Genomic DNA, 14,822 nt, shown 5'->3' on the forward strand with positions numbered 1-14,822 from the left:
CTGACAAAGATGGTTTCTCAAAAAGGAACTTGATAGTGCTGGGCAGCTCTCTGTGTTCTTGGCCACGCTGTACCAGTGACATAAGAAAACAGTCAGGGAATCTAAACACTAGGCTGAAAAGGACACTTGCAATGCAAGTTTCACTGGTAGCATATTATTCAAGGCTTCCAATATCAAATTTGGCAGTAGATAGAAAGGCAGTCTCAACACAAACTTGAGAATAAAACAGGAAAAATGGCCATCACTAGCAAGCCTGCAAACTTTGGAAGGGATACAGTATCTGAATAAAATATGCTCTACGTAAACTGTCAAGGAATTAAATTAGCACCTAAAAAATTAAAGGCAAACTTTAAAGCATGAGACTACAGAGATGCAGGGAAGCATAGAAAAAACAGATTGGGATAGTACATCTTTCTAGATACAAAGAGGAAAAAGAAATTCAGGCAAGAAACAATACAGTCTGAACAAAGAGTTCTGTTTTAGTACACAACTGTGTTGGGTCTGTCTGGGATGCAGTCACGTTTCCCTGCAGCAGCCCACACAGTGCTGTGCTCTGCACTCGTAGCTGGAACAGCACTGATATCACTCCAGTGTTGTGTCTATTGCTGCGTAGTGCTGGCACAGCATCAGGACTCCTTCCAAGCCCCCAGGAGCCAGCAGGCTGGCAGTGGGCAAGTGATGGGGAGGGGACATTGCCGGGGCAGCTGACCTAAACCAACCAAAGGGATATTCCATAACACCTGATGTCACACTCAGCAATAAAAAGGGGGGCTCTCGTGGAGGAGGGGGCTGTTCCTTCTGAACAACCACTATGCATTTTGAGGCCCTACTTCCCAGGACGAGGCCGAACATTGCTCGTTGATAGAAAGTAGCTATTTTTTTTTTTCCTTTCTCTCTGTGCTTCCGTGTGGCCTTATTGTTTCCTTTTTTTTTTTTTTTTTTTCTTTTCTTCTTTTTCTCCCCATTCCCTTTCCCTTTAATTAAACCATTCTCATCCCAAACCTCGACCTCTTTGTGTTGTATTTTCTCCCCCTTCCTCTTTGAGGAGGAGGGAGTGAGAGAGCGGTGGTGGTGGAGCTCGGCTGCCCACCCGAGTAAAACCACCACAGTCCTTTTTGGCGCCCAGCATGGGGCTCGAGGGTTGAGATAACAGTAGAATTGGTTGAAGTATTTACAACTAACATACTGCTAGTCACAATGTTCAGTTTTATGTTAATATTTTTCTGTGTGATTATGTTGTATCTAGTCCTTTCTCTGTTCTCTTTTTTCCTCTACATCCGATCAGAGAACATGTTGAAATTTGTGTTTGATTTCTTTATCATGCTGTGCTGTAACATGCCAGCCTTCAGTTTCATCTGGTACTCAGGCCCTGCATTGTTATCATTCTTGTCTCCTGGAGATTATCTTCTTGGAAATATTAAGAATTACAGCGCCTTCTTTTTCTCCCCTAGCAGTCAATCCGTGAATAATATCAGGGGTGGTGCCTTCTTCTTCTCTTCCAGTGGGCAAATTGCAGCAGCCTTTGAGTATTTTGGATATCCTTGGTCAGATGTTATCCTCCTATTGCTACTTCTAGTGTTTGTCTTTCTCCCTAAGGTCAAACAATTTATTAAGAATATCATCCAAGGACCTGCCCTGAGACAAAGTAGTTGTGGGTGGCAAGGTGTGTGTGGGGGTATGGGCAGGTACCTGTCATGGTTTTCTCCTCTGATGGTTCTTAACTTCACCCCTGAACAAGTTCAAAATCCAAGAAAACAGGTATAATGTTTGAAAGACGCATGCCCAGATCCTGGCAATACCAGAGAACTCCACCAGCTTGCTGCATGCTGCTGGGGTCTGGCTTACGCCTATCAAATGTCAATTAACATTGCCCAGCACCCTCAAGGGGATAGGGAAGTTTCTGAATTCAATGACGAGATAACACACACTGTGACCAGCCCTGAGGACCAACCATCTATGGTGTCAGTCACCCCTATAGCCAAGACAAAACAATGGAAACGGATGTCAGCTTGTTTAGTAAGGGAAGAAGCTCCTCCTAAGGAGGAGGGAGAAGAGGAAAAGGCAGGCAGCTCTAAAGCAGCAGCATTATGGCAACATCAGGAAGAAGAGACCGAAATCATAAATGAGTCAGAAACCACTCGATCTCTATCCTTGAGCAAGTTGTGAGAAATACAGAAGGATTTCAGTCGTCATCTGGGTGAGCACATCCTTGCCTGGCTGCTTCGATGCTGGGACACTGGGGCCAATAGCCAAGAGCTAGAAGGCAAAGAAACCAAGCAGCTAGGATCCCTCTCTAGAGAAAGGCTCATTGATAGAGTAATTGGGAGAGAGGCACAGGTTTTCAGCCTCTGGAGGTGACTCCTGGCAGCTGTGAAAGAAAGGTGTCCCCACAAGGAAGATATTGTATATCAAGTAGGCAAGTGGACCACTATAGATAAAGGTATCCAGCACCCACAGTAGTTAGCTGTGCTGGAGATATTTATAGAGGTTTGAACAATGCCCAGACACCTAAAGACCCTGATGAAGTCCATTGCACAGCATCCATGTGGCGGAAGTTTGTACAGGCTGCACGCCCATCACATGCCAGCACACTGGCAGCAATGGATTGGGAGGACAGGATGGGGCCAACTGTGGATAACGTGTCCAACCAGCTCCATAAATATGAAGAAAATCTCTCTGCCCCAGTACGGGCCTGCATTTCAGCTGTGGAGAGACTGTCCCAACAGTTAGAAGAACACAGTTTCCTCCTCAGCTAGATGGGAGAATCTTGAAGCCATTATGTGCCAGCAGTCTCTGGCTCAAGCAAGGGACAATCCGGGACACTCACCACAGGGTACCTTGTGATTTTATTTACATGACCACGGGAAAGATATGAGGAAGTGAGACTGTGAACCGACCTCGGCCCTAGCTGCTCGGGTACGTGAGCTGCAGAAAGATACAGCAGCAAGAAAAGGGGCCTCTAGGAGGATTTCTGTTTCTGTTTCCAGTTGGGCAGTCCCTCAGGGGCAGTCAAAGGGCTAGTATTACTCCTGATCTTGACGAAGAGACCTCTGCTTCACATTTGGAAGAATTAATTGATAGATACTCCAACCAGGACTAGTGGGGCCCTGCCTCTGGCCAGGTAGAGGAGAGGAACAACCGGATTTACTGGACTGTGTGGATTCGATGGTCTGGCACACCGGAACCACAGAAATATAAAGCTTTAGTGGACACAGACACACAGTGTACCCTAATGCCGTCAAGCCACCAAGGGGCAGAACTCATCTCTATCTCTGGAGTGACAGGGGGATCCCAAGAGCTAACTGTACTGGAAGCTGAAGTAAGTCTAACTGGGAATGAGTGGCAAAAGCACCCCATCGTGACTGGCCCAGAGGTTCCGTGCATCCTCAGCATAGACTATCTCAAGAAAGGGTACTTCAAAGATCCACAAGGGTACTGGTGCGTTGATAAGTTATTTTGTAAGGCATATAAAAAGTTAGTGAGTGAAAGCCAACTCCCAAGAAAGCCAGCCTGAAATCTACTAAATATGGAGAGGTGATGACTACAGGTCAGAGGATACTGGTCAAGACAAAGAAGACAGACTAATACCAGCAGTGATTAATAGAACAGCCACCTGATATGAATGAGCAAAAACAGGAGAAAACAGAGATGTCCACTGATGTTATTCCTTGTCCTGCTCCAAGGACTATCAGCTCCAGCAGCACCATAGACTGCAGTTAACGCACAGTTTTGAGAGGGGAGTTATTTTAATAATCCAAGTCAGAGACACATTCCATCTCACTTCCTCCATGAAAGCAGAGCTGGAGCATCAGTGTAGGCAGCTCCTCAACACAAGATAATAAACTGGAGCAAGAGAAAACTACTTGAATTTTATTTTATTTTTTAATGATGTAACTAGGAAGTTTCCTATACCACTGTTAGTAAAAAAAGTTTTAGCTTAAGATAGGAAAGAGTTAACATCAAAAATAAGGTTTAACAAGATCTCATCCTAATAACATGTCCAATAAAAAAAAAAAAATGAAAACAATGCAAGGCTAAATCTTAGTGGAGCATACAAATATGATATTAATATCTTGTTGATATTATCTACTAGAGTTATTATCTCTGACCACAGAGCAAAAGGAAGAGTGTACATAAACTATCTTTTATTCTCATTGCCATTGCAGGCAAAAATACAAGATAGTTATTTTTCCTTTTTTAAACACTCTTCCTATCAAATTCCAGAGAAAAATAATATCCTTCTGCCATGTGCATCACTATGTCATAAACCACTATATACAGACAAGTATCCAAATAGATCTGCTCCCAGTACTTTCATGCCTCTAGTTCACCAAACATCCACGTTGCCACCCTGCAGCTATTGGACTAGTAATTTAAACCTTTGTCTGCCAGTTGTTTTAACTGAAAGGGCAAGGGCAAAGGAAAAGTTAATTCTCCCAAAACACAGTAGGTAGAACAGGTACTCGTGCTGGGAAGGAACAATTCTACCTGCTTCATCAAGCTGATTCACAAGTTGCCCTCTAATTCACAAGTTGCCCTACAAAAATTGACCTGACCAAGACAAGTGCTATCAACCAGCATGTTAAACAACTTGGAGTACCCAGCTATCCAACAACCATTTTTTTTCAAAACTCCAAACCATTTTTTTTCAAAACTCCAAAACATTTTTTTTCAAAACTCCAAAACAACACTTTTCAGATCCCAGTAGAGAAAGCATGAAGAATGGACTCAAATGTTTGATGGAAGCTGGTCTTCTCTTACCGATAATTTCTGCAAACATGCATCCTGTGATTCCTGATATGCATTAATCAGTCCTACCATACTACACAGATTCTCACAGTTAAAAAACTTCATGAGCTGTCACAGTTGTTCCACATCAAGACAATCTCCTCAAAGAACATCAGAGTTTCTGCAGGGGAATGAAGCACTATCAAAAAGCTCATCTGTCTCCTACTTTTGTTTTCCAATACAAGAAGGCCATCACAGCTGGAATAATCTTGCCTCAAAAGGGTCCACACCAAGCTACCTCATGTTTCATTTATTTAGCTGGTAATCCAGAAACACCTCCACACAGCAGTCTTAGACAAGTAGATAAAATTCTCCATAACATGCTGCTGAAATATTTGAATCATACTTTTAGTCAGTTCTATTACGTATCTGTTAGAATTCCAGGCAAAATGGCCCATTACATTTCTGCAGCACTGAAAATGCAATTAAACTTGTCTGGCATACAGAATAAGCCAATTTCTTTGTGTGGTCCTGGGCTGCTGCCACCCCACATCATTTCACGGTGAAGAACAAGTTCATTCACTACTGAAAGCACTAAGAGAAACAACAAACATAATTTCCCTGAACCACTATTATTCCTATTCAAAAAACGATGATAATACCATTAACAAAAACCTACAGCCTAAAGGGAATAGAAAATCTTTTTGAATTCTTTTAAGTTATTTGCTTGAAACTAAAGTAATATATAGTTTAAGAAAACTCTATTACCTAATTATGAAAAGCACAAGCTTAAAGATAATCCCTTCCCTCGAGCAGCATTATACCTGAAGTTGGCTCTGGGTAAAAGCCAACTCTTCCAACTGACACTGAAGAATTGCAAAGAAAAAGGAAGGGGAGAGAAGAGGGAAATCCCCATGATTTCATCTTCATTATATGGACAAAGAACACATTTTAAAACATGTATTACATAGGTTTCTGGAGTAATTGGAAAGATATTTCTAAACTTTAACAGAGTGAAAACAAAAAGATTTGGGAAAAAAAAAAAAAAAGGAAAAAAAGAAAGCAGTGGTTCTGATTTTTTTTTTCCAGAAAACCTGAATTTCTACTCTGATACCTTTTTTTTTTTTAAAAAAAAAATGCAACCTGTTTAATGTCTTTCTTCCCTCTTGATTCATAAATAGAAACATATTACATATTAGTTTCTCATCATTGGGTACTACACTGTGAAAGTAGAGGCAAAAATTTCTGAAGTTTGCTGTGGAAATAAAATTTTCTAAGGGAAATGTAATTTACTGTAGATATGGAAAGAGAACAGAGAATTATACTGAATATTTTGACTGAATTTGCTCAGTATACTCTTGAAAGCATATTTTTTTTCTCCATAAACTTTTGTTAACATTTATGAGAACAAATGAATGTAGGTAAAAGGCAGAGAAAGACCTAAGCATAAATAGAAACTTCTCAGGGCATAGGGGAAAGTTCATTAAGTAAAAAATGTTTCAGAAGATGGCAAACCTTGATGAAGGACGTTGCAAATTGGATATAGCCTCTATAAAATTGAGCCAAAAGGTTTCTATTTATCTCCCTGAGTACAGAAATACATTTTCTGAAGCCAATCTTCCTATAAGGCTAAAAAAATAATTCTCAGATTCTGGTCATGAGTGGTGCTGCCCAGGGGGCAGTGTTGGGGCCCATGCCCTTTTGTGTCTTCATTGATGATTTAGACAAGGGAACTGAGTGCATCCTTAGCAAGTTTGCAGATTTCACCAAGTTGGGGGGAAGCGTCAATCTGCCGGAGGATAGGAAGGCCCTGCAGTGGGACCTGGACAGGACAAGTCAATAGGAATGGGATGAGGTTCTACATGGCTAAGTGCTGAGTCCTGCACTTTGGCCACAACAACTCCATGCAATGCTACAGGCTTGGGGCAGAATGGCTAGAAAGCTGTGCAGAGGAAAAGGATCTGGGGATGCTAATTGATGCTCACCTGAACACGAGCCAGCAGTGTGCCCAGGCGACCAAGAAGGCCAATGGTATCCTGGTCTGTATCAGGAACAGTGCAGCCAGCAAGGCCAGGGAGGTGATCGTCCTCTTGTACGCAGCTCCGGTGAGGCTGCACCTCAAGGACTGTCTGTGTTCAGCTTTGGGCCCTTCACTACAAGAAGGACATCGAGGCCCTGGAGCATGTCCAGAGAAGGGCTACAAAGCTGGTGAAGGGCCTGGAACACAAGTCCTGTGAGGAGCAACTGAGGGAACTGGGATTGTTTAGTCTGGAGAAGAGGAGGCTCAGGGGAGACCTTATTGCTCTCTACAGATACCTGAAAGGAAGGTGTGGGGAGCTGCAGGTCAGCCTCTCTTTGCAGATAACTAGTGGTAGGACTAGAGGGAATGGCCTCAAGTTGTGCCAGGGGAGGTTCAGGTTGGAAATGAGGAGATGGTTCTTCTGAGAAAGAGCAGTTAGACATTGGAAGGGGTTGCTCAGGGAAGTAAGTGGTGGTGTCACCATCCCTGGGGGTGTTTTAGGAAAGGTTGGACCTGGTGCTTAGGGACATGGTTTAGTGTCTGACAGTGGTAATAGGGGGATGGTTGGACCAGATGATCTTGGAGATCTGGTTGGAAATGCTGCCAGGCAGAGAAGGACCTGGGAGTGATGGTGGATAGTCGGCTGAATATGAGCCAGCAGTGTGCTCAGGTGGCCAAGAAGGCCAACGGCATCCTGGCTTGTATCAGGAACAGTGTGACCAGCAGGGCTAGGGAGGTGATCGTCCCCCTGTACTCAGCTCTGGTGAGGCCGCACCTCGAGTACTGTGTTCAGTTTTGGGCCCCTCGCTACAAGAAGGACATGGAGGTGCTTGAGCGGGTGCAGAGAAGGGCGATGAAGCTGGTGAGGGGCCTGGAGAACAAGTCCTACGAGGAGCGGCTGAGGGAGCTGGGCTTGTTCAGCCTGGAGAAGAGGAGGCTCAGGGGCGACCTTATCGCTCTTTTTAGGTACCTCAAGGGAGGCTGTAGCGAGGTGGGGGTTGGCCTGTTCTCCCACGTGCCTGGTGACAGGACGAGGGGGAATGGGCTTAAGTTGAGCCAGGGGAGTTTTAGGTTAGATGTTAGGAAGAACTTCTTCACTGAAAGGGTTGTGAGGCACTGGAACAGGCTGCCCAGGGAAGTGGTGGAGTCACCATCCCTGGAAGTCTTCAAAAGATGTTTAGATGTAGAGCTTAGGGATATGGTTTAGTGGAGGGCTGTTAGCGTTAGGTTGGAGGTTGGACTCGATGACCTTGAGGTCTCTTCCAACCTAGAAAATTCTGTGATTCTGTAATCTTGTGGGAGATCTTTTTCAACCCTAATAATTCTATCATTGAAAGCCTGTAGTTTGGTAACCTCCTACTAATCAAGACTGAGGGATCATTTATGCTTCTGTTCTCATGATACCAAATATAACACTAAGATAGAAATATTTCACAGAGTTTATCTTATTGAATGGCACCACTCTAAATATCATACTTGGCTTAGTGGGTAGTAGTATAGTAGTAGTGGATATAGAAACACTGCAGAGTTGTGCAGTTTATTACCTGGGATATCCAAACGTTACTCTTACTCTCTCAGTGGGCTGCAAGAGAACCAGTCAGACCTTTGGGCACATAATGGACGGGATACATATGGAGAAGGTGTGAAAGGAAACCAGAAGAAGGCACTGGCAATCTCTGTGCTTTTTTTTTTTCCTTTTAAGAAATAGCCTATTACTCTGAAAGACAGAAGAACATTGGCTGTAGCAAATATTCCTTGCTTATTCGCATTTGGGATACAATGAAGTATGTGGTGTGAGTGAAGAGCAGAGTCGTGAACATCCAAATGACATCTCAAGAAAATTCTGCAGTAAAAAATAAATGTTTAGACAGGACTAAAATGCTTAGACACGACTATTCTGAAAAAGGCAACATGCAAAGAAATTCCAGGTTCAGCTCCTGAGTGAAGCCAAATACTTCCAAGAGTAAACGCTAACTACAGCTGTTCTTCTAGCTTGCTTCCTTAAAACTTATGCCTTATTTTACATTTAAATGATGTGTTGGGTACATAACATTTTATATAAAGCCTGCACTTTTTCCTTCAGAAGGATGTAGTCTTTGTTATATAAAAATGTTCTTTAAAACTATAAATATTCATGTTTAATAGTCTACTTCAGTTGAACTACATCTCCCAACTTTTTCTTGGAGAACAAAACTAATGAGGGGTCTGGGTTTTGAGATGCACAGAAATTAAGTGGTTTACACTATTACTTATAAGCATGTCAGCAGAAGTCCTCCACCTTCAAGTGCTTTTCCTAAAGCTACCACTCCACATTTTGCATTAATATAGTACCTCATTCATTCTGAAGGACATTAACCTGATTTGGCCTGCCTTGTCACTGGTTGAGGAAAATTCAGCAACTCATTACTCTTACTTTTTCTTAGAGGCAGTTGTAAGCTAGCAGTATTAATTACTGATACTTAAGTACCTGCAAATTATATTTTATTTTCCTGTAATTGCCTTTCTCAGCATAAAGCACTGTAGTTGCAGATAAGTTAGTGTATCCTGGATTCATTAAACTGTCTATTCTACCTACACTTAGAAGCGAGAGCTAGCTTTCAACAACTAAAACAAAACCCGTGGACAATATGTCATAAAAGTATAATGGACCTTTCAATGTTGGGAGATGTAAGCCCTTCATGAAGACCTATAACACTGAGACTGACAGAATGTTATTAGTTCATGTCTCCTGAGTCAGTTGGACATACCCCTAGGTCAGAAAACCTAAAGAGAGAAGCGTGAATGAATGACAGCTTCAAGAACGAGATCCATTTCTTGGAAGCAGATTGGAGAAATAAAAATAATAATAATAATAATAAAAAAAAGCAGTTTGCCTCCTCCAGAAGAAAAAAACTTCACATCATTGCCTTTTAAGAATGCTGATACATTCAGGAAAAGGCTTCAATTAAAACATCCTGTATTTCATTGTTTACAATTAGGCAGCATTTTTGCCTTTGTTAATTCAAGAAACATAAAATTAGAAGGCACATAAAATGAACAATAAAAGGGGATGTTTAGTGTTATCTTTTTTTTTTTTTTTCCTTTTTACTCATCCTACTCTGTCAAAGTCCCTGTCAGAATACATTTAGATTTATTACACTTGTGGGTAAATCTTGTTCATTGACAATTGACCTGATTATGATTAATATTAAAGCAGTTGCTCATTAAGTTTTCCAGAGTACAATCCTGATGTTTTATTTGGAAACACGCTAAAAAGACAATATGCTGTCCAGACACTGATACCCTCTCACACCTAATAAATGCAAACACAAAGCACAGCTCATGCTTCTATTTCAATAGCATTATAGTAGTAACAGTTCTCTTCTCCAGGAGGATAACACGGTCTTTCAGACTATACCTACTACTTACTTTTGCTTTGTTTCAAAGATCCTCTTCAGCAGACAGAATATTCACAAACTAGCTCCCTCTTATCTTGAGCCTAGAACCTACTGTTGTGTATTTGCATTAAATAGGGCTAACCATTTTTGATACTTTTGACTGCCCAAAACTATAAAGATAAGCATTGGCCTAATGTACGTACACAAAATGTAGGCTTGCACGTGTCTACTTGTGGCCCACAGGAGGAGACAGAACACAATCCTATTCATCAACATACTAGGGAAGGGAAGCAGCTGACACTCAAAAGTAGGGGTGCCACCTATAGGGACCCAAACAGGCTGGAGGAACAAGTTAACAAAATTCTCATTGGGACAGATGCCAAGTCCTACAGCCACACAGCCTTGGAAGGAGAGAAGCTTTGGAGGACAGCTCTGGGTGCTGATGGCAGTGAGCTGAGCTGGAGCCAGCCATGTGCCTAAGAAGCAATGCCTGGGGTGGTGGGACCAGGACATGGCCCTAGAGGCAGCTGAGAGCAGGAGCTGTCCACTCTGCTTGGTGCTCTAGATGCTGCTCCCATTTCTGGGCTCCAGAGTACTGGAAAAACACACAAACAGGCAGAAAGGAGGGGAGGCACCAAGGCAGTGGTGCTGGAGGCCTTGCCCTGTGAGGTGAGGCTGTGGAGCAGGGCTGGTTCAGCTGGGAGAAGGGGCGGCTGGAGGAGACAGAGGAGATGCGGCCGGGCTCTGCCCAGGGGTGTGTGATGGGGGGGTGGGAGGCAGGGCATGGGCTGAGGCACGAGAGGCTCAGGCTGGAGATGAGGAGAAGCCTTTCCCCACCAGTACAGCCTGGCTGTGGAGCTGGGGCCCAGGCAGGTTGGGCCTCTGTGGCCTGGGTGTTTCGTGTCCCGGCTGGGTGAAGCCCTGAGCAGCCCGGCCTGAGCCCAGGCTGAACCTCTTGTGGCTCCTGCCAGAATGAGCGATCCTGCCATTTTGTGAAATTCAGCAGAGCCCTAACAGACAAAATGTCATATAAATATGTTTCTAAAGGCATGACCCTTTCTTCCCTCTGAAGAGGCTAACTTCCTTTGGGCTTTTACGTACACACTAATTCTAAAAAATTGTGAACAAGTCTTGGTTAATTTTCTGGTTCAGACTGTGTAATATATATTATATGAAATGCAGCATGTTTACTGATACTTACTGTTTCTAACTTGTTCTACAACTACTGAATTCATTCTGCTTTATATAGAATAATTTCTCAGTAAATGAGAAAAACTTTATGCTCTTATTACTCTCATCAAAATAGCCCTTCTGTATTTCATCTGTGGAGTGTCAAGCAAGCAATGCTTCACGTATAAAAACCTAAGCTCTCTTTTGCAGAAATAAATGTGAATCACTTGGGTGTTAAGAGGCATCAGATGCAACTATCTAATTGTGTATTTGAGGTAGGCACATTCTCATTTGTTCACCCATTCAACTTGAAAACAAGCATTGAGCTCTTTTACTAAGTTAATAACAAAGACACTTCATTTAGTTTCACTGCCAGGTCAATCTCTGTTACACTAATCATGCACCAGCAATAAGCAGCAATGTCTTTATTGTGATTGCTTTTGACACGGGTGCAGGACTCACCCCTCCTGCCTTTAGCAGCTTTCTTCTGAATTCTTCTGTCGGGTTGTTGAATGTGAGCTTTTCACAGCGGAGGTGATTTACAGGTGGGTGGCCTTCAAGGTGCAGGAATAAGTCATAGTCAAATCGAACTTTCTTAGGTTCTTCCTGAGGGTTGAAAATAACCAGACAGAAAGATCTAACACCAAAACTAACTAAATTGAAAACAAGGGCTACATAAGACTGTCAATTAAAATTAAATTAAGTTGTTTTTAACCATTCTGTGTTCTGAGAGAATTCCTTCTTACACAGCCCATCAGCTGAGCTACAGTAAATCAGAGAAGTTCCTATCAGCCCACAGTAACACATGGTAAAATACATGGACTTCAAGCTGTCCTGACAAGGCTTAGTTGAAAGTGTTACATCATGTCTGGCATAGGCTAAAGACATGTACATGTATAACATGATTCAATTTACACTAGTTAACTCAGTCACCAACACAATAATTTTAACCATTTCTGAGCTGTAGTAAAGACCATGTTGCAGTAAATTTTCAGATACAAATTCTTCCTTAGATCCCAAAAAGTTGGAAAAAAAAGCTAAGAATGAGACTGTTGCAGCAAACTATATTTGAACTCCCATGTATGATATCTGTTTGTTTATTAATGATACTTCTTTGCCTTGAACTATTGTGGTCAGATAGAATTCAAGTATTCCACCACAGCTTCCAAGCATTTAAAGTTCTCTGCCACTGTAGTTAAAAAAAAATAAAAAAATTAAAAAAATGAAGCTGAATGTTCCCTGTACCAATATGGAGAGAGAAAGAACAGGAAAGGCAAATTTATCTTGGAAGAAAACGCTCCACTGTTCTGAGAAATTGTCAGCTGAAAAAGGACACTACAGTGACTAAATAAAACTACACTACAGTGACTGCTAAAACCAGAGAAAAGATATTAAGTACAATTTGTGTTATACATTTACAAAGTTCTGTTCCAGAAGTTTGGAAATAAATTAATAATAATTATTTAATAATAAATAATAACTTAAGTGCTCTTTTAAAGCAACATTAAATAGCCCTTTCTCCAAGGATCCAGATGTGCAAAAGAAGCCACCAAACCAATGTCAGTCTTTAGGCAGAACACAAGTAAAAGGGTAAATTCAGGAAAGGCTAGTAAAAAGGGAGCCAAAAGGAAAGAAGAGGAAGAGACAGCAAAATCTCAGCATATAACCCACGCTGTATCTGATCAAAATGTGGTCTGTTCAGTGACAGAAATACCAAATGCTTAAAAAATCACATTAAAAAATGTTGTTTTGATTCAGGATTCCAAGGATGCCAAGAACAGGAAGTACAGAAATCTCTAAAAGTAATATTGTAAAAGTCAAATTTTTCAAGCGCAGTCAAGGGTTCAGCATCCCATCTCTAAACCTGGAGCAGAGACAACAGAAAGAGACCTGAGATAAAAGGCCTGCAGTAGCTTATTTCTGAAAACAGAAGACAGTAGTTGCCTTATATGGTCTCTTTTCTTCATCGACCATTTTCAAAGGCTACCATGGATGAAGACATTTCTTATCATTAAAGATGAACACATGATTTCTTGCAAAAAAAATTGGAAGCAATTTACTCCCCAGGCTGCTTAGAAAATGGTCATGTTGCTATAGGGAATCAGCTGGTATCAGCAGCTTTATCACGAAAGCAGAGTTACAAGAATTTACAAACTGAAGTCTTTAAAGAATTCTGTGGAAAGTTAGATGGACAAAACCAATAATTTCAAGTCAAACTTTTACTAAACAAAGCACTCCCTTTAGCACTGCCATTACTTCAAAACAGTCCTGACAGTGAAGGCAGAGTATAGTGCAGTCTATGAACCTTATTCTAAACTGACTGCGTTTTCCAGAGTAGAAGTCTTTCAACCTAAAAGCCTTTTTTCAAGGACTTCATCTCAACAGATAACAACTATATCCTGATGACGATGATGATTACATTTTTGGCAGAGGATCGTTTTTTCCATCCACAATCATTTTGGCCTTGGAACATTTTCTGTCAGGGCAAAATGACTATTAGATTTTCTACCAATTTCTATTAAGTCCTGGGAAAGGGTGCATTTTCTCCCTGATCCGCGTGGCATCTTGTACCACTGCCCTCTCCATTCATTAGGGTTCCTTATGAACCAGTAAAGTTTTCTACCTTGAATAAGTGATGATGTTCTGTCTCCTCTTCCTCCTTCTATATCCTATTCTTCAGTTCTGGAATATTTGGAAGTATGGAAGTATCTTGAAAGAAGATGAGTAGCTGAGCCACCAGAAAGCAGTAATTTGCCTCAGGAATGTCAGCTCAAATTTTATGCCACTTTTCCTTTGGATTGTACTGGCCCCAGAAACGGTAAGCTGCTACAACTAGCTAGCTGACTCACAATTCAACTGCTGCTTGTTGTATTCCATTACACCAAAATAGGGGCGGGGATGTTTGCAAACTTCCTAATTCTGCATGGTGCTTGAGGGTGAGCTGAGTTGTAATTACTGATGCCCTCTTGATTTCAGTCTAAACAACAACTCCTGAAGAGAACTCCTGAGACGCTTGGGTCTCCACAGTCAAAGGCAATCACAAGTCTGAATGAAAAACAGAGAAAGAAATGTGGGGTGGGAAGCTTTCTGTAGAGATGCTTCAATGAATCAACGTCTTCTGACTTAGTCCACCTGGGGTGAGCTCTTAATAAATGAGCTAAAAAGAAGGTTTTGCTTTTCTTTAATAAAATCTGATTTTTTGTAATGAATCAAACTGCTTTCCTGTCTGAAACAGAGCTAAAAAGCATTCCGAAGAGGCCAGTCAACTTTGAGACAGTTCTGTTTCCCTATCCAACAGCAAATGGGGTGGGTAGAATGAGCTTTATTCCTCACAGATTGATACAGGGAACATTTCAAAATTAATTTCAAAACCTACGACTTAGAAAGTGCCTCAGCAGGATTATCTACACCTTATACCTCGACAGAGTTTCTGTGAAAGATAATACTGGAACTTCTACCTGAAAGCACACAGAGCTAACAAAGTTGTACTCTAACCCAAATTATGTGAGCCAGGTTCCAGCAAAAAG

General features: G+C 41.7%; 1 protein-coding gene across 6 annotated transcripts in view; it reads right to left on the minus strand.

Moving 5' to 3' along the window:
* The window catches only part of MLLT3 (MLLT3 super elongation complex subunit), a 142,103-nt gene that overhangs the window by 61,012 nt on the left and 66,269 nt on the right, over positions 1-14,822 (minus strand). For 5 of the 6 annotated variants that reach the window (XM_084503718.1, XM_084503716.1, XM_084503715.1 and 2 more), the window contains exon 4: positions 11,758-11,901. The exons of the other annotated variant lie outside the window; for it this stretch is intronic. In XM_084503718.1, the coding sequence (XP_084359844.1) occupies positions 11,758-11,901 (144 nt within the window). The remainder of the gene's footprint in view (positions 1-11,757; positions 11,902-14,822) is intronic. 6 annotated transcript variants of the gene reach the window in all.

The sequence above is a fragment of the Aythya ferina genome (genome assembly GCF_964211825.1).
Source record: "Aythya ferina genome assembly, chromosome: Z".
NCBI lineage: Eukaryota > Metazoa > Chordata > Aves > Anseriformes > Anatidae > Aythya > Aythya ferina.